This window comes from Hevea brasiliensis, chromosome 9 (genome assembly GCF_030052815.1).
Source record: "Hevea brasiliensis isolate MT/VB/25A 57/8 chromosome 9, ASM3005281v1, whole genome shotgun sequence".
In the NCBI taxonomy this organism is placed as follows: domain Eukaryota; kingdom Viridiplantae; phylum Streptophyta; class Magnoliopsida; order Malpighiales; family Euphorbiaceae; genus Hevea; species Hevea brasiliensis.
The window spans coordinates 7,077,180-7,098,387 of record NC_079501.1 but is presented as its reverse complement, the minus strand read 5'-3'; the positions used below and the strand labels follow the sequence as shown (position 1 = coordinate 7,098,387).

The following is a 21,208-nucleotide window of genomic DNA, read 5'->3' as shown; positions in this document are numbered from 1 at the left end:
CAGCAGAACAACACATTCCATTTCTCCAAGCGAGAAAACATTTATACAAAAGTTTGGCCAAGTCAAGCAACGTGCAAAAGAGCACATATTCACACTAATTCAGAGAGAAGAGTCCAATTAATTTTATTGATGAGAAGATAAGAAATAAGTTATCAAATGTAAATCTAGTGCCAAGACCAACTATCTACTCTAGACACCCATGAATACCCGACACTGGTATTCCCAGTGCTGCTTTGCCTGACGAATCCTCTCCACCCTTTCTGATTGCAGCCGCTGCTCCCAATTTTCGCGGCAACTGTTCAAACATGCATATGAGAAGAATCACACTAGTAATAGAAGCGTCCTTCCTCCACGAAAATTTAAGTGACTTAGCTACATCATGCTCCCTAGAATTTAATTCTTTTTTTTTTTTTAAAGTACATACCTTTGTCTCAATAAAATATTAAGCTCTTCCAAGTGTACAGCACCTTCATAAACTCCAGTCTGTGATCACAATGGAAATGAATTATTACAAGTGAAGAAAGGGTTGGATATTCATGATATTCTTCCTTTCCTTCTTGGAATGAAATCACCTTTCAATTTTAAAAAGTTAGAGAATAAATCGTTCAAATTTCAGGGAATCCATGTAAAATGGATTGACGAAATGCTTAGACTCAAATTAAGTTCAGAATCCAGACCCTGTCTTCTAGCATCACTATCTATTTTCTACATCTTAATCGTAATTTCACAAGGATAATCTAGCTCTCTCAAGACACAAGATGGCAACCTTGTTTGCCAGAGATTTAGTAATTCATAGTATATTTTTTAAGAGCAAAAATACAAATAAAATGCGAGCAAACCTCCCGGCATAAAGGGCATTTTTCTTTAGGTTCTGCAGCTTTTAGGCCATCAACAATAGTCACTGAAGCAGCAGAGCAAGCACACATATAGCAGAATATATGGCCACATGCAAGAGAAACTGGATCAAATACTGTCTCCTGTCATCAAAAGAAATTTACATGAATTAATCACTAATGGGACCTATGAGAGCACCATAATAACAAAGCCAGAATGTATGCCTTCTAATCCTGAAATTATTCTTCTACTCTACCAAAAGAAGAAAGCTGATGCTGGATCTGGTTTGTCTGGCTGCAAATTGGATATTGTTCTTATTCACTAGGGACTGAGAAGTCATCTTAAAAGAAAGATCAATCTAAATGGAGCAGGGAGATACTCACCAGAAAAAATACTGTATGTAGCCCATGATTTTTCATAAAGGAATTATCAACACAAAACTCAACAAATTCCTCCAGTTTTCACCATGGACATCATTGTAACAGACCTTTATAACATTTCTTTCATGTGCTTCAATGGAATGTGGGCAGCACATAAATTTTATACAATTAATAAGTGCATGTATGTAAAGAATACAAATCTTAGCAAAATGAAATCTAGGAGCTTACCAAGCATATTGAACAAGTCAAATCAATATCAAGCTTGATGGAATCAAAGAGCTCACAAGAAAGTGATGGTTTGTCATCATCATCAAATGTTAGTGAGCACCCCTCAAACAAGGCAGGGACCTTATTCTTTGAATTGATCTTTGTTTTCCTTAAATTGATGTGGAGAGCCATAAGCTCACAGAGCCATGGAGACTGAAGAATCTCAATGTGCATACTTTGGGCTTGTGACCTGAAGGCCTGTCCTTGGTTGGAGTAATGAATCTGTAACCGAAGAGACGAAAAAATATTGAGCTCCACAATCAAATTATCCTAATTCAACATTGAAAATCATTTTATTATAGAGATGAGCATACCTTATCATATTTCTTTAGGATTTTTCGGACTGCTATGGCATTTATAAGTGCATACGTAACCAGATCCTTGCCTTCTTGCATCAAGGCAACATGATTTCCTTGCAACTTGCCTTTGAACCAAATAAAGTATTTTTGAAAGCCAGAAGCCAGGTGCAGCTCAAGCAATTTCTGTGCTCGTTCACTAAAGCAACCAACTACTGCAGACATTTCTTTGAGAAGGGAAGAGAAGAAGGTTCCATCGCACACTACGCGTGAAAACTCAATGAGAAAAGGAACAAAAACAATAAAAATTGTAACACTAGATCATTATATTTAGATATAAAATTCTGTTTGATCATATCAGAAATTTATTATGTGAGAAGTTTTTGATCACATATATTTTGGTAAAGCACTGCAACATCCAAAATCTACTTTCAGATAAGTGAGACTGAGAAGATAAAAAAGCATTTTTCTTATTTAGTTCCTGCCATAGGGTTACCATAGCCTATAGTTTCTTACAGTACTATAAGATTCTGCTTCTACCATACAAATCTTGTTTAGTCAAAACAAATAGAATTATCATCATTGAGAAAGCAATTCTATATTGTTGGGGTTCTATAAGTTCTTGAATGTTCGTCACAAAAATCATCCAGCCGAGGAATTAATTACATATATCAATTGGATTTCACCTATAAACTCCAAATTTCCAGAAAGAAATCCTTGAATCAAGGAAAACAATCTAATTGGAACCTGAATCAAGTTCTGGAACAAACATCATCAGAAGTTTCAAGAACGCTAATATAAAATCCAAGAAAAAGGAACGACACAAGAACCAAGAATAAAATGAAAAGAAATCCTAAAATAGAAAAACAAAGATTACAAAAGCCAATGAAATGACAAAAATGCACCGAGTGCAATACCTGGACATTGATGAGAACAGTGATCGGCAGCAGGAGGAGCCCCATCAAGTTCTTGATGGGATTCAAAGTCTCTCCTACATTTCTTCAAAATCTTTTTAAGCTTCTTTAATCCAACCCCAGGGAGTTCTTTCTGTTGGCCTTGCATGTACTCCTGGTATTTCTTGCAGAACTTCATGTTTTCTGATGAAACCCAACAGACCCTTGAGCTTGAATTCTCTAGAAATCTCACAGAAAAACCAATGCTCAGTCCCCAGGAATATCTAATATATTAATCAAGAAAGGAACCATAAAGAATATGATTCCTTGGTTTTTAGCTGACGGAGATGTGATGACTCTCTCTCTCTCTCTCTCCCTCTATCCAAATGTGAGATTGGGGTTGGGCTGAGGAGCCCTGGCGGACGTATATAAAGGAAATAGGAACAGAATAATATTCAGGTGGCTACAGAAATAGTCAATTTTTCCGAATTTTATCCAACGTTAAATCCGATAACCATCAGTTTCTTTCTTTTACAAAATTTCAGTCTTCCCTCAACCCCACCGCCCACCTTTTTTTTCATTAGTTAAAGTTTTTTTTTTTTTATTAGGATTGATCTAATTAGATTCTTTAAAATTATTAAATTAAAATTTATTTATTATTATAATGAATCTTTGCCGGCCATGGAATTGGTGTTGCTCCAGATTCAAATTCAACTACTACTATTTATTCTCGTATTTGTTCAGAGTCTGTTCTAGTAATCTGAAATTTGGATTACTAATTACATTTAATATCTCCTGAAATTTAAGTAAAAAATTTTGTATCTTTCAAATAAGATCAAATGATTATTATGAATAGAAAGTATTCTAATTATTCGGCACAAATAAACCTAACTTAATAGAGTAGAAAATATCTATGATTTTCTGAGAAAAGAAAATAATTCTAGAAACAAATTTAAAATATTTTGGCTTGCAACAAAGGCAAATTGAAATTTATTTAATTTCAATTTGCAATCACTTGTCATGGTCTTGGACACTGTAATCATACCCAAGGATCATGGCAGAGAAACTATATTGGAAATTGCAAAATGGCTTAAGATTTATTGAACTATTACGTTATCTTCAACATAAGATTTCCAGCAAAATATTCTCACCTTCATAAGGTAACAGCTAATATGACGTTCAACACAAGTAATTTTCATCATTGCTGGCATAAGTTCAATTTTAGCTAGTAATCACCTGATTATAGACTTAGGGATTGGAGAATGTGATAACAGTTAGTGGCAATTACCAATCACCAACCCATTAACTTTGTCCTTTATTTTCCTTCTCAATCTCATAAGAAATTTATAAAAAAGAAAATCCAAGTCGAAATTAGATGGGAGGAATTTTAAAGGGACTAGACCCTCAAAATTCATTATTTCATAATATTATTATGTCATGTAGCAAAATTTGGGATTGATTGCTTGTCGTTTACGAAAATTCCCCTTCTAAGAACTTTTCATACTAAATCATTAATCCAAATGAATAATTATAAAAATTTTATAATATGCTAAATCCGCCCCAGTATATAAAACCACTCACTTTAATTTACTTGCATTTTATATTTGTTGGTTGATGATGCATGCCATGAGTTCACCATTGCTATATATCTTTATCGACAATAAAGGTCATAGTAACATAATTTGTAATTTGTGCACAGTATCAGTTACAATACTTTGACTCCATAATATAAGAATTGGGTGATTGAGAACTATGGATGGTTGAGAATTCCCTCAAGAAGCATGTGGTGCCTTTTCTTTTCTTTTTTACAACAATTTCTTCAATTTGAAGATGGAGATTTTAAGGTGAAGCATATAAATTGGGTAAGTGGAGGAGCCATTATGAATAATTTAATTGTTTTAAATCATATTCTAATATTTCATAACCTCTGTCCAATATAATATTTTATTTGAAAATGCTATTGTCTTACTGGATTATTTAAGAAGTTTATGGTGTTTAATTAGTCTCAATGAGCCTTGGGGTTTGGATTAACTATTAAATTAGTTGTTAAATATAAAAATAGCTATTAAATTAGTTGTTAAATATAAAAATAATAATATTATTTTATAAAAAATAACTTTTTATAAATTATTCACATAAATTTTTAAAAATTAATATAAATATTATATTATTTAATAATATAAATAAAAAAATAATATTTTGATCATTATTAAACACTTGAAATAAACATGGTTTTAGTCTATTGAAATAAACAGTTGAACACTCTTTAATTTAGTTAAATTTAAGTTTGTTTTATTATTATTATTTTTCTTTTTTATATAAATTAAACAACAACTCGCAAATTTCCAAAACGACAAAGCGGGGACAAGCGCCTGGAGCCAGACTGGCAAACAAACCGAACCAAACCATGTGCGGGAAATAGGCATAACAGAAACGACCGCGTTTCCTCTGCCCAAATGGCAAATGCTAGTGAATTGGCTCCTTCTTAAGAAAGGCATCAAATCGAAGAATCCTAAAGGGTAATTCTGTGTCCCTACGTCTAGTCCCTTCTCCAATAATGCTTGATAAATTATGCGCCTCAAGCCGCTTACTAGTCAGAATTGGTTCTGCACTTTCCAGAAACAAACAAAGCAAAAGAAGCACGCATACCGAGATCTTCAATGGCCGCAGCAGAGAAGCAAGTGATGGTGGTTGGCGTCGATGATAGCGAGCATAGCTTGTACGCTTTGGGCTGGACGCTCGATCATTTCTTTGTCCCCTTCGCTTCTAATTCTCCTTTCAACCTCGTCGTCGTCCACGCCAAACCCACTGCTGCCTCTGCCGTTGGTCTCGCTGGACCCGGTACTTCCCTATTTCTCTCTCTCTATTGGCGTTTTCTTGGTTAGATTAAACTTATAGAGTTGAAAATCTTCTGTTATCTGTTTTAGGGGCTGCTGAGGTTTTGCCGTTTGTGGATGCGGATTTGAAGAGGATAGCTGCTAGGGTTATTGAGAAGACTAAGGAAATCTGCATGAGTAAATCGGTGATTGTTTCTTGCTTGCTTTAATAATCTATTATCTTTCAATTCGTTCTGCAATGTTTATTTTCTCTGCGTGTATTAAGAATTTTGATTTTAAGTATCTTTATTTAGACTTTTCAATTATTGTGTATGATTGGGGGTATGGCTCTGAGATTGATAAAGAAGCATTTTCTGGACTGAGAATTCGGGTATCGCAGCAGTAGCCTAAACATTGAGCTATAAAACTTTAAGGTGCTTAGAGCATTTTTAGTTTTTCAAAAATTAGGAATTGCTACTTCTTGTTGGTCTACTTGGAGATTTTGATCAGATGAGAAACTTAATTTGTTGGCACAACAATTATATACAGAGGAACCTGTCCAACCTATAAAACATCGCCACATGTGAAACAACTGTGTCTAATCATGCTTCAATTTCCCTTGATTTTTCACGCAGGATATGTAGTAAGAAATTTGAGTTCTTATATTTCCCATTTGAATCAGTAGCACTTGGCAACAGTTTCTTGATTATTTTGGTTTCTATGCAGGTGGATGATGTGATATATGAAGTGGGAGAGGGTGATGCCAGGAATGTTCTCTGTGAGACTGTAGAGAAACACCACGCTTCAATACTGGTTGTGGGTAGCCATGGTTATGGAGCTATTAAAAGGTATTGGCATCCCATTTTCTGCCTTGATCAATAGAGGCTGCAGATGTGGTGAATAGTGAATACTCTAATTTTGCTTAGAGTCTCTTGCAGCTATGGCAGTATAATTTGTGGTTTCAAATGGCTTCCCTTATTAAAATTTCTCTGAAGGATTTGGACTGTATGGTGTCTTATTAACCATCCAGCACATATTGCAAAAAGGCTCCTCAGAATTCCAATCTCACCCTGTTACAACACACCCAAATGCTGTCTTTAATGATTACCTTTTACTATGTGTTTGTTTGGCATTAAGTTTGAGAGGCTAAAACTGTTTTTCTGAATAAAAACACATTTTAGGCTTTGTTTGGCATTGCTGTTGAAATTGCAGTTGAGAAAATTACTTTTTTAAATATACTAATTAGAGAGTATTAAAATATAATTTACAATTAAATTTGATAAGTTTTAGTCATAAGAATACTAAAATAACAAAACAGTTTTTCTCAAACTGCTTTTTTCGTGCTTGTTTGGCATTGAGTTTGGAGGGTCAAACTGTTTTTTTGAATAAAAATACTATTTTAGATGCTATTAAAAAAAATAATTTGAAAAAAATTATTTTGTTATTTTAGTGTTTTATGATTAAAACTTATCAAATTTAATTTTAAATTATTTTTTTAATCCTCTCTAGTTAGTACATTTAAAAAGTAATTTTCTCGATATTAGTTTTAATAGTAATTTCAAATAGAATTTTCAATACTATTTAAAAAATAGTGCTTTTATTCAGAAAAATAATTTCAATCTTTTAAATGTAATGCCAAATAAATATTTAAATGTAATGCCAAATAAATATTTATATACTGTTAAAAAAATAATTAAAAAAATTTATTTTATTATTTTAATATTTTTATAATTAAAATTTATTAAATTTAATTTTAAATTATTTTTTTAATATTTTTTAATTAGTATATTTTAAAAAATAATTTTCTCCATAATAATTTTAACGGTAATTATCATGTTGACAATTGTTTTAACATGATGCCGTTCTGTTGCAGGGCGGTTCTAGGTAGCGTGAGTGACTACTGTTCTCATCATGCCCACTGCAGCGTGATGATTGTGAAGAAGCCTAAGATCAAGCACTGAGACGACTGACCTGCTTCTGAATGAACAGAAATTGCAAGAGATTCTTCTATGTAATGAAAATAATGGTACACCCTATCAATGTCAGATGCTTGTATTTCATAATTGCTGCTAGACTGTTTTGTGTATGCAAGTACCTGGTCGATAAAAATTTGCTGTTACCCTTCATACTTTAATTGTATTATGATATGTAATTATGATTTGACAATTTCTTTCCTTTATTGTCATTTTGAGTCCTAGATCATCTCTTGGGGTACGTGTGGTGGAGGGTTAAAACTTAAAAGTTCAACCTTGATGTTATTTTGGTGAAAAAAAGGGGAAAAAGGGGAAAAATTAGAGGGTCACAGTTGCCCTTGAAGCGGGTAAGTATTAGTGTATTACCTCTTTTTCCAAGGGGGGGGGGGACGAGGGGGGAATGCGTTGGTAAGTTTTCTTTTCTTAAAGAACAAATTTAGTCGTGTAATTATATAAATTTATATATAATTATATTTTATGAACTCAACTAATTAATTTATGTTCATGCTTAAGCTATATTTTTTTAATTAAAGAGACAAAATATAGCCTGCATGTTATTCTTCTTTTATAGTTGTTTCAAATATTTAAAGATAAATTAATATTTAATCTTTATGTTTTAATTTTATCAACACTTTCACATTCATATTTTGAAAAATATATTAAAAAGTCTATCAATTTTTATTTTGTCAACACTTTTGTCTCCTCTATTTCTCTCAGCATATCAATCACAACATATTTCCTCGGTCAAACTGGTAAAAATCAGAACCACAAAATTTGGTTCGACGTACAGCCTCACGTTATTGTACAATTTAAAGGCACTGGAAACATTTCGAGTATACCAGTCACAATCATATTTTGCATGAACCTCAATCATTGCATTGTATAAATACATATCAAATCCAAAATCTACTTATATGGCAATAGAATGAACTATTTCTTCTAAATCTGCATCAGCGTTAAGAGATAAAACGTGTCTGTTTATTATATAGGAAGCATGCAATGGGATTTCATCATCAAATCCTGTGTTAGTATTAGGCTCTTCAATTGAACACAAAAAATGGCACTTTCAAGGTCATTAAAGTGCGAGTCTAAACATATGGGTTTTGAAGCATAGACACTGTCAACGGAAATAGTGGAGGCCATAACAGAAGATGGATTTGTTTGAGATTTACAGTTGATAGGTTTTTAGGCGGCTGAACTACAGGAGGTTTGGATGAGAGAAGTGAAATGAAAAATGATATTAAACATTAATGGGATTCCCAGGTCAATCTCCTACTGAGACTGCTATATATGGGAATCAATGTTATGAGAATGGCAATTATGATGGAAATTATGTGAATCCAATTGGATATGGGATTGTTAGGGAACGATCTAGGTGTCACGGATTTAGTGTAAGAACACCTTTGGGATCGTATAGTACTTGACTTAAACTCTTAAAAAAAGTCAATCAAGAGGATCTCATAATAATTTGTTCAACAAGATAAGTATATCAACATGGCTTGACAAGCCAATTGGGAAAAACATTACAAGTAGCATATATGAGTAAACATTTAAGCATAATAAATAACAAGGCACAAATATATCAAGAACGAGCTACTTCTTTCATTCATATATCATAATTAACACAATTATATTTATTGTCTTTATATCACTTGCAGGTAAGGGAAAACCTATAAGGGGTAGCAGGATAGAAATTCACTATACTAGTGACTAGTTGTACCTATCACTCCACGATAGTCAACTAGTCACTTTTCCTAAAGAGCATTAGGGACATAATGAGGTGTGATAGGAGGAGAAATCACTATACTCGAGTCATTACACTCCTATATTTACATGAATGGAAATAAATATAAAATATCCCATATAATCCCTAAAAATTATATTTTACTACTCAAATTTCAAAGTATATGAGTAAACTTCTCGAGCATAATAAATAACGAGACACAAATATATCAAGAATTGGCTACTTCTTTTATTTATATATCATAATCAATATAATTAGATTGACTGTAAACATCATTTGTAGGCAGGGAGAAACCTATAAGGAGTAGCGGAACAGAGACTCACCATGCCAGTGGATAGTTATATCTATTGCTCCAAGATAGTCAACTAGTCACTCTCTCCTAAAGAACATTAGGGACACAATAGAATGTGGTAGGAAGAGACATTACTATGTTTGAACCATCACACCCTTATAATTACATAAATAAAAATAAATATAAAATATCTCATTTAATATCTAAAAATTATATTTTACTACCCAAACTTCCTGCTTCTTAACATTAGGAGTATTGGGAGGAGTTGAGGAAGGAAGAGAGTAAGAAGGAGAGAGAAGCAGTAGGGGGGAGAGGGAAGGTAAAAGAAAGAATGTTTTAGTTTTTAATTATGATTAACGGTTAAATTGAATTAAAAATTGATAAAAAGACTTCATTATTGTCAAAATTAAAAATGAGGATTTTTTTTTAATTTTTGAAAAGATGGAAAATGTTAATAATATCAAAATAAATAAATTAAATAGTAATTTACTTAATATTCAAATTATATTTTTGGATAAAGACATTGAAGATGTCTCCTCGTCCTTTTTTTCGTGTTTACTTTTTTGCGACTCTAATGAAGAAATAATACATTTAAAAAAAAATTAATATAAGGAAGGATGAAAAAAAAGGGGTACAAAATACACTTTAGTAATCTATACTTTAGCCTTTTTAGCATTAGGAGTATATATTTTGTTTTATTTCAACTTTAACTCCATCTTTACCGTAAAGACAAATTATTAATAGTGTTAAATAACGTTGATGTGGCTCACATATATGACGTGACGCTGATGTGGTGCCACGCATGATGCAGTAATGACATGGCATGTTATGTTATACATAGGTGCCACATCAGCATGCAATGTCATTAAATTTTACATTATAATTCATTTTATCACTTAAGTATAAAAAAATGAAAATATATATTGTAAATAGCAAAAATATAAAAGTACATATCTTAAATTATAAAAAAAAGGGAAAAAGTTCAAACCCTAAATATTAAAAATGTAAAAATTTGAAAAGTATATGAAAAAATAAGGAAAAAGAGAGAGAGAGAGAGAGAGATTGACTCTCTCTCCCTTTGTCTCCCTCTCCTCCCTATGTCTCTCTCTCTCTCTATTTAAAACTTTTGCACTTTTAAATGTACATGAAAAATAAGGAAAGAAAGAGAGGAACGGGGGAGAGAAAGAGGCTTAGTGGGAAGAGAGAGAGAGAGAGAGAGAGCCTCTCTTTCTTCCTCTCTTTCTCTTTCTCCTTATTTTTTTTATATATTTTTAAAATTTGTATGCTTTTAGCATTTAAAGCTTGAATTTTTTTTTTTCAAATTATGATTCCTATTTTTATCTTTTTATAATTTAGGACATATACTTTTATTTTTTTATACTTAGGTGATAAAATGAGTTATGGAATAAGATTTGATGACATGACATTGATATGACATGTCACGATATTATATTAGTGTCATGTCATATATGGGTACTAAGCAAGCGTCATTTAACATTATTAACAATTTATATTTATAGTAAAAATTGAGCTAAAATTTTTTTTATTAATTGAAATAAAATAAAATATATGCTCTCAATGTTAAAAAGGCCTAAGTATATGTATTAAAATGTACTTTGTGCAAAAAAAATAAAAAGCACACGACACCGTTTTAGCTAAGATTCGAATACGGTCCAGGAAAGGTCCGAGCTCCCAACCACGTAATCTGACAGGTCGGAACGAGAGTTGAGGAAAGAAACGCACAGATAGATCTCCACACCCAGACAGGAGAGAGAGTTTTTCAGATTTGTCGCTTTTTTGCAGTTTCTAATTTGTGGCTCTTTTTTTTTTAAATTGTTGGTGTCTGTGAAGGGAAGGAGGACATGGTGGGCTCAACAAAAGCCACCACTGATCCTCATCGTCAACAATATCATCACCAACTGATGGACGGTGACGCCGATCATCATCTTCACCACGCTTCGGATGAGGACGACCCTTCTTCTTCTGGGGTTTCGTGCTCGATTTGCCTTGATACGATATCGGATAATGGGGGCAGATCCAGAGCTAAGCTCCAATGCGGCCATGAATTCCATCTGGGTATCCTCATTTTTTTTGCCGTCCTTAAAATTTTTTAAATAAATTAGTGCTTAGGTTTGAAACTGTGATTATTTGCATTGTCCTTATCGAGGAGTGTTTGGCGATAGGCATTTGAATGCGGCTTTTGGTTTTGTGGTTTAGCAACCTTGTTATGGGCTTTTCGAATAAAGAAAATGGAGATAATGTGTTGAAATTTCCTTTAAGCTAATGTTGTATATGTTATACAGAAGTACCTAAAGATTGTGTCAGACAATTATTGATTCAAAACCCTATTTTTGAATGTGCTGCTTGTTTAATGTCTGCACGATGGCTTTTTATTTCCGAAAAACAATTAAGATTCTGTTAGTTTCACAGAAAATATTTGTATATGAAAAATATTTTCTATAGAATGTTTGCTGGGAAAATATTTTTTATGAAAATATTTTTAATTGTTTGGTTGCAACATTAAATTAACGACAGGAATTTATGTCATACATAAGTATCTTCACATTTTAATAAAACTATAGTTCAAAATATGCTCTTTAATTATAGAAATCGGAATAACTTTTGTTACTTCTCTCGGTCATTCTAGCTTATAGGAAGGAAAGTGTGTAGTTGCTTTTTTGAGGCACTTATGGTATTTACTCCAGAGCTGGTGTGATACCCAGATAAAGATTACAATGTGGCATATTTGATCAGTATTATAATTTGATTCTTGTACGGTGCAGATTGCATTGGTTCAGCATTTAATATGAAAGGAGCAATGCAATGCCCAAATTGCAGAAAAGTTGAGAAAGGCCAGTGGCTCTATGCTAATGGCTCTACTTGTACATTACATGAGATGAGCATGGATGACTGGATTCCTGATGAGGACTTGTATGATTTAAGTTATTCTGAAATGGTAAAATGCAGTTGCTTTTGGTTCGTCTCCAGTATTTTACAGTTAATTATTTAAAGAACACATCATTCAGTACGTGCAATTTAGTACAGGCATGTGGTGAACTTAGCTGTGGCTTCATGTTCTCATGATGGTTGTGCATAGCTGCAGTTAGAATGCTTTTATTTTTTATGAGGCAGAATGTGACTGATATATCCATTTTTCTCATTTAAAGCTTGGTGCATCTTTGCATTCTTTTCAATGAGAAAATGCCCTGCTTTTAGAAATGAATCTTTCTGATGTAGTAACTTGTGTGGATATAAAGTTTTCTAAATACCATAATTCCATTGTAGATGTAAATGTCTGAGCCATGATAGCAGGGGGCCCACTCATCAAGCTTCTTCTTCTTCTTTAAACTTATAAATGGGCCTTTACGGCTGCTTTTCTCTTTCTTTAATGTCTGTCCAAGAAGCCTATCAATATTCTACTTTTTAGTGTATTGTTTCTTACATTTACTTTCATTTAAAGCAGTAATACAATGAGTTAGGTCATCGGGTATTAACAAAAAGCACACATTTGATTATGACATTTTTTTATGGTGGTTGTGGTAAGTACAATTTGTGAACTTCCATTGACCTGTACATTAATGGGATACTATTCACCATGCTATGCTTGTAAATAATCTTACGTCAATCAGTTAATAGTTAAAGCATTTTCACCAATTTTTTTAATTATGTTGTACCTTTTAATTTTAGGATAATAACATGGTTTTCAATTTAGCAAATTTGCATTGGAGATGGCTGTTTTTGTTGGAGCCAATACCATGCTGAGTTTAGTACTAATGGTTCAAAAGGTAGAAACCAGGTGTTTAGCTAGAAGGCCTTGTGATTGTAATGAATTTTGAATTTTGCATAATTTCTCAATATTTGGTGGCCTGCCTGAGTAATCAATATTTAGGCAATGACTTCCTTAACTACTTACAGACATTATTCCAAAATTTTGCAATGTTGGCCTTTAGATTAGATCTTGCATACATAGAATGTCATTTGGAGTCTCTACTCCATTACAAAACATGACGTTATACCTTAGATCCCTGGTGAGTATAAATCAAATAGTTTCAGTTAGGCTGATTCATGTGTTCCTCTAAAGTGAAGCAAAACCTTATTTTAAAGCTGGATGGGGCCTAAAGTGCTGTCAGTGCTCCTGTTGAACTCAGAATTTTTATTTATTTATTTATTTTTTTAATGAGGTTTTGAGGAGCAAAGTTTGCTATTGTAGTTCTCACTCTGAAGCACATTGTATTTGCCAAGGAATAATTACTTTATTTTCAGCTGATTGAAATGTTGGATATTTACTTAATATTGTGATTTATCTCTGTATCTAGACCTTGCCAAAGGGCCTAGTAGCAGCAGTTCCAGTTCAAGGTTCAGTGGGACTGGACCCAGACTGCAAGGTCTCTCCTGATTTTGGTTTGATTCCAGGGGAACTGGCCAGTTCCGGTTCAGTTCAAAGCCAGTTTTGGTCAATCCGATTTTGACTTGTTCTGATCTGGTTCTGGTTCCGAACTGGCCCTTGGCTTGGTCTGACTGTGTCTGATGCAATTTGGCCCTTCAAGCATTGGCTTAAATGGTAGTATGGGTGTTGGGTTGTCTAAGATAGATTTTAGGTTTCTATCTTGTTAACGAATGCACAGACATAAAATGAAACAAATAGATTATGCAGATATGACATTACATTTTTCCCATTTTCTTTTAGTTTGAGGAAGTAGTTGTTGATCATACCAAAACTTCCTAAAGATTTTCATGATATTTATGATTCATATTGCCTCGCAATATTTCTTTATTGTCTCTTTCAGCCATATAGAGTTCACTGGTGTCCATTTGGTGACTTGGCACGAGTTGGTTCATCTTATGAGTAAGCAAGATATCCCTCTGTTTTTTTTTTTTAATTTTTATTTTTTTATAATTTCGCAATGGCTTGTGTTATTTGTAATTTTTCCCGCAGCTTACTTGGATTGACAGCTTGCATGTTTATGTTGTTGTATTTTAACCTGGAGTATTATTTATAGTTTTAACATGTGGAACCTTTTGGTCATTCATCAGTTTTCCAAAGATGTTAAAATTGTTGCATTGTATTCTGGAAGTTGTTAAACGTTTTCTAGATAGATGTTCACTTTATTTAAACTAGATGTATAGGTTTGTATTCAAATTTTGGCTTTTCCTGCCTCCTAGGTTGTGAAAGATTGAGGCCTGAGCCCTGCATGTTCATTATGGGCTGAGTTTTCTCTCATCTTGCGATCGGACAACTCTTATATTGCACTCAGGCAACAGAGAAAAATGACTTGTTTATTATGAATGTGGATGTAAAGCAGTTCTATAAGTGGATGTTTTCCGTTGAGTTTGTTATGAGTGGCATTACTTTTATTACTTTCTTATTTCTTACAGTGTTCATCTCTGTTTGGTTATTGCTCAAGTTTTGCTGTGGATTATTGTCTCTGGTGTTCTCTTATGAGATGGCTAAAGAAGATGGCATTTGCTTACCTTGAGAATGTTATTTATCCTCCCCCTTTCCCCATGAAAACATTAGGCAGTACCTATCCTAATAAATTCTTGTTACTTTGCTGATGAATTGATGCTTTCTTATTTCCAGGGAAGTAGAATCACCATCAACCACCTGTAAGTATTTTATTATTAACTGATTTATGATGAAAATTTCGGTGGTCCCCTAAATGACAGTATAGTATGACAATGATTTTGTTCATATGTAGATCATGACTTACAGGGACAGCATCCTGCTGCATCATCTGTGGCTCATTCATATGTTGCATATGTTGGGCCAACTCCTCCCAACTCATCAAGATCTAATGATAGCAGCATTGATGATTCCAACTTCAATCATCTCTGGAACGGTCCATCTGGTCGCCATGAGATCTTCAGTACACAGGCTGTTCCTGCGATTAATATCCAATACCATAGTTGGGGCCGCCGCTCTCCTCCTTTCTCTATATCTGGTAGGCACATAAATGTTGTTGACCCAGCTTCTGTTCCTCTAATGTTCAGATCATCATATGGTGAATCAGACACAAGGACGAGGTCCACATCTTTTCCACATCCAGTTGTGTTTGGCCATGGGTAAGCAGTGTGCAAATTTGATTGTTATCTTCTTCTTCTTCTTTTTCTAGTACTTTTTTTGTCCTTGTGTGTCTGGATAAACATAAGAATTGGATTTTCATCCTTAACTCTAATACTGCAGGCTGTGCAATTGAATAGTAATTTGCTCCTTTCATGAAGCTGTGCACTTGGTTTCATTCATGTTCCGTCAACTTACAAAAGTGACACATGCTAAGTTCTAAGAAATTGATGGTCACTTAACGTTTTTACTATTTAGTCCTTGTCTTCAATTGCAAGGAGTTTTCAACACTGTCTGTTCTAACATCCAACAATTTGTGTTACAAATGCTGCATCACAGAAGGGAAAGAATGCCTGTTTTGTCCAGTTTATTTGTTGTCAATAGTGGGAACCGTGCTTATTTGTAGTGCTGACATTTCATCTTATGAGCTGTCAAGTGCATAACACTGATGATTCTGGATCTACTTTTAATAGGTCTGGTCCTACAGTCGGTAGCTCATTTGTCTCTGCAATTATTCCTCGACATCCAGGAAGCAGTGCTCAGACCCATGAAAGGATCCAGATTTCCCATGCTTTCCATCATCGTCAACATTCTAGCAATTCGCCTGGCATTCCTCCACCTATCATTCATGGTGTTGGGAGATTTGATAGTCCAAGGGGGTTGCGTACACTAGTGCCAGCACCCCGTCAACATGATCATAGTGGTGGCTTTATGATCATTCCTCTAAGTTCATCGGTCCAGAATCTACAAGAAACAGAAAATCCTTTGCCAAATCATTTTCATACATGGGAAAGGGAGCATTTACCTCATCTCCAGCACGCATCATTTGATAGGGACTTAGGTTGGGGATCATTTCATCAGAGTACCGGTGGTCCCACCCCTGGAAACAGGTCCAGTAGCTTTTGGCATAGGCACTTATCTTAGAGGATCTGGTCTTTTGAGTGTGGTGGCAAAAGCTTATCAATGAAATTTATCCCATTTATCGGAAACATTTAATTATTATGGGGCTCAAATGACAAGTGGTGTTATATACCGCAATAGATACTGTTCTCATTTTTGTATATTTGATCAAATTTGCATCACAACTGTGGCTTTCTGAAAGTGTAAAATTTTCTAAATCATGGGGTGAGATGATGGATCTGTTTCAGTTCATTATTTTGGAAGACTTCTCTGCTATTTTCCTCTTTTTTTTTTTTAATCATTTGGACTTTGCTGAACTTTCGAGAGTACGGGTGTTTATTGGATACATGATAACAGAGGAGTTTGCGCACACTCACCCATTGAGATTACATGAACAGGGAGTCTCCGAGTGGACCAATGCCAACCAATAAGATCAGATAGGCTCTAAATGCAACCAAGGGTTAAGGTCTTTCCCAAAAAAAAAAGGGTGTAAGCGTTAAGATGTAAGAAACCTGATATTTGTTCTCCCACAATTTATGCAACCTGAAGACGTAAGAGTAACATTAGATGTTCGGCAATTAACAAGAGAATTTACTAATTTATTTGTTCATACTGTTACATTCCAATTTGCTTATAAACAAAGTACTAGGAACTTTTTATTGAAAATTACACAACATTTTAAGGACTCCTGAAAATGAAAATAAAGCTCCTTTTCTCACAAAAACATGAGTCTTCCCGTGTAAAGCAGACTCTACATATTTATGAGGAAAACGTACACATATAATGAAAGCATCTAATAATCTATGGATTTTACCCTATTGAAACAAGTGTTTCTGAGGAAGAGTCGCCAAATGTTTTCTCAAGTTCAAGAGTTCTGCTGGAGCTGACCCTGCCTCCTTTCAGAAAATGGGAGTACCAATGTGCAGATTTCTTGGGTAGTCTTCTCAAGCTTGGATCGTCCAAATCTACGAAATACAGGCCATAACTTGATCCTCTGCCATCCAATAACTCGAATACATCTAAAAAGGACCATACGAAATACCCTCTCGTATTTGATCCATTCCTTCGCAATTTTAAGGATAAAAAAAAAGAAAAGAAAATTAGATGTGATAATATAAATAGTCAAATACTTCTACCATATTCATGAAAAGAAAAAAAGACAAATCAATCTTGATTATATAAGAAGGCTCATTTTAAATTGTTGCAAAATCAAAACAGTGACGAGGACATTTGAATGGAACAGCTCTACAAAATCAAGGTTGATGGCAAATTCAGAAACCTGATTGCGTCGAGCAAACTACCAATATATGCATGCAGATATTCCACCCTTGAAGTGTCATCCAATGAAGAATTGCGCCGGCTCACTTGCCCTGCCAAATGATGCAACAAAACCAAATTTTCCTTTAAAAATGGAACTAAATTTGCAATATAACACCAAGTTTTTGACAAAAATTTACAACAATCAATCTTTAAAAGTGAGCAAAAATAGTGCATCTGTGTGCGCGCATGCAGGTAAAGAGGGGAAGAGACCATTTTCGTGGATGTAAACAGGAGGATTGCCATAAGCTTGCTTAAGATACTCCAATAATCCTTGCAGACCCCAAGGCCTTTGAGGATACTGTGTCAGGCATAACAGGTTAGGTTAGTAAATAGTAAAGAAATGAAATACTAAATATTTTGGATATATAGTGGATCAGTATAGGCAAGATAAATTTTATTAAAAGATGATTGATTATTGCATGTTATATGCATCAGGCAGTATTTGTTGTTAATTCTCTTTAATATCAAGGTCCCTTTTTTTTTTTTTTTTTTTTTTTTTCCAAAGGAGCGGATAGAACTCCATATTAAAAGCCTCATATGTTGAGGCTCCAACATATAGGAAAACACATAAATAAATGAAGGGCAAAGGAATCTCACCTCTACTGGGAATAATCCGAATGGATCATCTTCATCTTGTGTGACTGCCAGAAAAATAAAACAATCGAGTTATTTCAGCTAATTGGAGAGTTGCAGAGCATATATAACAAATCTTAGTCTAGTCTGGTAATGGGTTGACTAGAACATACACGAGATAGTTACTGCCATGTCTGCATTGAAATCTCTATTCTCCGTTTTCAGAATTTTGGAGTTATCCTTGATGTAAACTGTAGTGTAATGTATCAGTCCTAGGAAGTCAAATGCTCCCTTTACCAATTTGGATTCTTGATCTGTAAGGACTGGAAGTCTTGAACCTGCATTTTTTTTCATTACTTCAGGATAGTCTCCAAACACCAGGGGATTTACAAACCTGCAAGACAAATAATAAGGAAAAATATATTCAATTGGTTCAGAAAAGACAAAAACAAAAAAAAATTTGTCAAACCCTGTTTCACTTCAATATACTCTTGCCTTGTTAACTTACCAACCAATTAAGAAGTCCATGGCTCTTTGTGCAGCAGTTTCATCCTCTGTTGAGTTAGTTAGCGGGACAAGCCATAGGGCATAGAGGGTGACTCCTATAACTCCATTTTGCTTGCTCTGTGCAAAGATATATTATTTGAACATCAAACATATTTGCTTAGGAAAATAAATGCAAAAGATGAAGAGATGGTACCTGATATCTATCCTTGTACAATCTTACAGTTGATGCATGCGCCAACAACATATTATGAGCTGCCAAGTATGGCTCCGTGGAGGAGTTGCCTTTGGAGCAGTTCCATAATCCAAATGGATAAGAACATCTTCCCGGCGGCACTACTCCCTGGTCATAACCACCATTTGCAAAGATGTTGGGCTCATTTATGGTAGACCAAGATGAAACCCTATCACCAAATTCTCTGAAGCACACATCTGCATAAGCTGTGAAGTCTCTCCTGCATATCCACATAAACATTTTCTTTGTCCATGAATCAGATAAAGTATCTCAAAGCACATAAAATGCAAAGTAATTAGGAACAAGACAAGTACTATACACAATGTTTCTGCTAAGCCATCCTCCATATTCATCTTCAAGTGATTGTGGATGATCATAATTGTATAATAAAACATGTGCTTGGATGCCTGATCCATCAAGAAGAGGGGAAAAAAAAAAAGATGAATTAAAGCCGAAAATAAGCAATATAGATACCAACTAATAGCGTAAAAGCACTCTCAAAAACCCAAAAAACTTCTTTTGGTTCTCACCATGGCTAATAAGTTCATTGATGAGGTTGTTGTAATACCGTAAGCCCTTTGGATTGACAGGTCCTCTTCCATCTGAAAAAAGTTAACATATAAAAAATTGAAGTATACGAGCGATCAAATAAACCACAAATATATTTCCTTATTTATTGTTTCATAAGAGTTCGCTGATAGTAAATCACACTTGGGATAAGCCTAGCCCATGAGATGGAAAATCTATAGGCATCTAATCCAGTTTCAGCCATAAGTTGGACATCTTCCTGCAAAAGAGAAATGAACCTATTCACAAAATTTCCTGTACTCGAGAACACTTGGCTGCTTGCTACTCAAATTACATATCATAATTAACCTTGTATTTGTGATACTCATCAACTGCCACATCTCCTCCTGGAAATTGATAACAGTGTTAATCATGGCAAAAATCACTCATAAACACTACGACAACAAGTAATGCTAAAAGAAGACACTGACCTCCACGAGAAAAGGTATCCCAAACGCTGGGACTCCTACCATCCTCACGTGCTGCTCCTTCCACCTTTCAAGAATAGCAAGTATACCATAAACCCATGAAGCGATTCTTTTTTCAAAAAGATGATCTTTCTTTCCCTTTTTATCCCTCAGTTTCAGAGGTACTGACCTGATAAGCAGAGGTAGCAGCACCAAAAATAAAGCCAGGAGGGAAGTCCTCTTTGCTATACGTATCAACAGATAAGACTGGTAATGCTAAATTTAGCATAAGAATTAGCAAGCAATAAAGCCTCAACATCCTCAATTACAAGCTAATAATGATGGGTTTATTGCAAAGAAACAGAGTTGTTAATTATTGAAGAATCACCACCGCCTCTCTTTATCTAGAAATTTCTTTAAGCTTGCAGAAAATTCAGGTGGTTTGGAGAAGCTTCACAACCGCCATTCAAGAAAGCTTTGAGAATTCTTCATCACCGGCATTTTAAGAATCATCCAGAATTTCCTTCATCACCTATAAACTAAGCGTGTGTGTTGCGCACATGTGCAAGAGAGGTAGTGAAGGCAAGGTAAGCTAAGAGAAACACTAGTGTGTGAGAGTACGCATGCGAAGTGGCGTGAGGGCAACAAAGTGTTGAGAATTGTGAAGTGGCTTGCTCGTGACTCTGTTGGTGTCTCTTATAGCAGAGCGCGTGAGGGTGGAGGGAGAAAAAATAAAAGTGTGTGCCAATATTAATATGATTGCGTGGTCATTAACACTTTGTTTGTGTTTGGATAGGTGGAAAAGGGAGAGAAAGGAAAATAAGTGGGAAAAAATAACTTTAAAAAGGTTTTTTTATTGTTTAGATAAGAGAAAGAAAATAAAAAAGAAAAGAAAAATAAATTTTATTTTTTTTTTTAGTTATTTTTTTTTTAAATTAGAGAAAAATTAAGAAATTAAAAAAAAGAAAATAAATTTTAGTATCAACTCTTTTACTTTTACTCTTTTATTTTTTACTCATTTAAATAAAAAAAAAATAAATAAATAAAAAATATTTTCCTTCTTTTATTTTTCTTTCTCTCTTAAAATTTATCCAAACATATTCTAAAGTCTATTTCATTTATAATATAAATAAATATTTTATTAAT

General features: G+C 34.1%; 4 protein-coding genes across 7 annotated transcripts; 2 read left to right on the top strand and 2 right to left on the bottom strand.

The window, feature by feature from the left end:
- Nucleotides 1-98: 98 nt before the first annotated feature.
- Nucleotides 99-3,133, bottom strand: LOC110633005 (probable E3 ubiquitin-protein ligase BAH1-like 1). 4 transcript variants are annotated; one of them, XM_021781431.2, is made up of 6 exons: nt 2,695-3,130; nt 1,796-2,040; nt 1,443-1,703; nt 840-977; nt 425-483; nt 99-295 (listed from the first exon to the last, which is right to left on the bottom strand). In XM_021781431.2, exons 1-6 carry the CDS (start codon nt 2,867-2,869, stop codon nt 190-192), a joined length of 984 nt encoding a protein of 327 aa, XP_021637123.2. In that variant the 5' UTR covers nt 2,870-3,130; the 3' UTR covers nt 99-189. The 4 variants fall into 4 exon arrangements, 2 of the variants coding, with proteins under 2 accessions (XP_021637123.2, XP_058008633.1); XR_002490754.2 differs by lacking the exon at nt 99-295 and having other exon boundaries at nt 465-483; nt 840-1,344; nt 2,695-3,133; XR_002490755.2 differs by lacking the exons at nt 99-295; nt 425-483 and adding an exon at nt 1,218-1,344 and having other exon boundaries at nt 2,695-3,133.
- Nucleotides 3,134-5,197: 2,064 nt separating this feature from the next.
- LOC110633003 (universal stress protein PHOS34) lies at nt 5,198-7,652 on the top strand. The gene is made up of 4 exons (XM_021781429.2): nt 5,198-5,511; nt 5,598-5,692; nt 6,213-6,334; nt 7,360-7,652. Exons 1-4 carry the CDS (start codon nt 5,331-5,333, stop codon nt 7,445-7,447), a joined length of 486 nt encoding a protein of 161 aa, XP_021637121.1. The 5' UTR covers nt 5,198-5,330; the 3' UTR covers nt 7,448-7,652.
- Nucleotides 7,653-11,182: 3,530 nt separating this feature from the next.
- LOC110632984 (E3 ubiquitin-protein ligase RFI2) lies at nt 11,183-16,711 on the top strand. Its single transcript, XM_021781402.2, has 6 exons — nt 11,183-11,571; nt 12,279-12,451; nt 14,283-14,341; nt 15,077-15,102; nt 15,195-15,558; nt 16,030-16,711. The coding sequence occupies exons 1-6, from the start codon at nt 11,358-11,360 to the stop codon at nt 16,478-16,480; spliced, it is 1,287 nt and encodes a 428-aa protein (XP_021637094.2). The 5' UTR covers nt 11,183-11,357; the 3' UTR covers nt 16,481-16,711.
- A 53-nt stretch (nt 16,712-16,764) lies between these two features.
- LOC110632983 (beta-glucosidase 11) lies at nt 16,765-20,823 on the bottom strand. The gene is made up of 14 exons (XM_021781401.2): nt 20,253-20,823; nt 20,087-20,150; nt 19,965-20,002; nt 19,800-19,875; nt 19,619-19,690; nt 19,408-19,495; nt 19,050-19,308; nt 18,858-18,973; nt 18,523-18,743; nt 18,374-18,417; nt 17,987-18,074; nt 17,736-17,826; nt 17,271-17,519; nt 16,765-16,999 (listed from the first exon to the last, which is right to left on the bottom strand). Exons 1-14 carry the CDS (start codon nt 20,379-20,381, stop codon nt 16,918-16,920), a joined length of 1,617 nt encoding a protein of 538 aa, XP_021637093.2. The 5' UTR covers nt 20,382-20,823; the 3' UTR covers nt 16,765-16,917.
- Between the last annotated feature and the right edge of the window lie 385 nt (nt 20,824-21,208).

What these genes read in the sequence shown, in the direction of transcription:
- LOC110633005 (XM_021781431.2), bottom strand. Translation starts at nt 2,869, where the DNA reads ATGAAGTTCTGCAAGAAATACCAGGAGTACATGCAAGGCCAACAGAAA. An exon ending in CTGTTCTCATCAATGTCCAG is followed by an intron (nt 2,041 to 2,694) that starts GTATTGCACTCG and finishes TTTCACGCGTAG; the next exon opens with TGTGCGATGGAACCTTCTTC. An exon ending in TCCTAAAGAAATATGATAAG is followed by an intron (nt 1,704 to 1,795) that starts GTATGCTCATCT and finishes CTTCGGTTACAG; the next exon opens with ATTCATTACTCCAACCAAGG.
- LOC110633003 (XM_021781429.2), top strand. Translation starts at nt 5,331, where the DNA reads ATGGCCGCAGCAGAGAAGCAAGTGATGGTGGTTGGCGTCGATGATAGC. An exon ending in AAATCTGCATGAGTAAATCG is followed by an intron (nt 5,693 to 6,212) that starts GTGATTGTTTCT and finishes GTTTCTATGCAG; the next exon opens with GTGGATGATGTGATATATGA. An exon ending in GGTTATGGAGCTATTAAAAG is followed by an intron (nt 6,335 to 7,359) that starts GTATTGGCATCC and finishes GTTCTGTTGCAG; the next exon opens with GGCGGTTCTAGGTAGCGTGA.
- LOC110632984 (XM_021781402.2), top strand. Translation starts at nt 11,358, where the DNA reads ATGGTGGGCTCAACAAAAGCCACCACTGATCCTCATCGTCAACAATAT. An exon ending in CGAGTTGGTTCATCTTATGA is followed by an intron (nt 14,342 to 15,076) that starts GTAAGCAAGATA and finishes TCTTATTTCCAG; the next exon opens with GGAAGTAGAATCACCATCAA. An exon ending in CCAGTTGTGTTTGGCCATGG is followed by an intron (nt 15,559 to 16,029) that starts GTAAGCAGTGTG and finishes TACTTTTAATAG; the next exon opens with GTCTGGTCCTACAGTCGGTA.
- LOC110632983 (XM_021781401.2), bottom strand. Translation starts at nt 20,381, where the DNA reads ATGTTGAGGCTTTATTGCTTGCTAATTCTTATGCTAAATTTAGCATTA. An exon ending in ATGAGTATCACAAATACAAG is followed by an intron (nt 19,876 to 19,964) that starts GTTAATTATGAT and finishes TCTCTTTTGCAG; the next exon opens with GAAGATGTCCAACTTATGGC. An exon ending in TGGCTTAGCAGAAACATTGT is followed by an intron (nt 19,309 to 19,407) that starts GTATAGTACTTG and finishes GTGGATATGCAG; the next exon opens with GAGAGACTTCACAGCTTATG.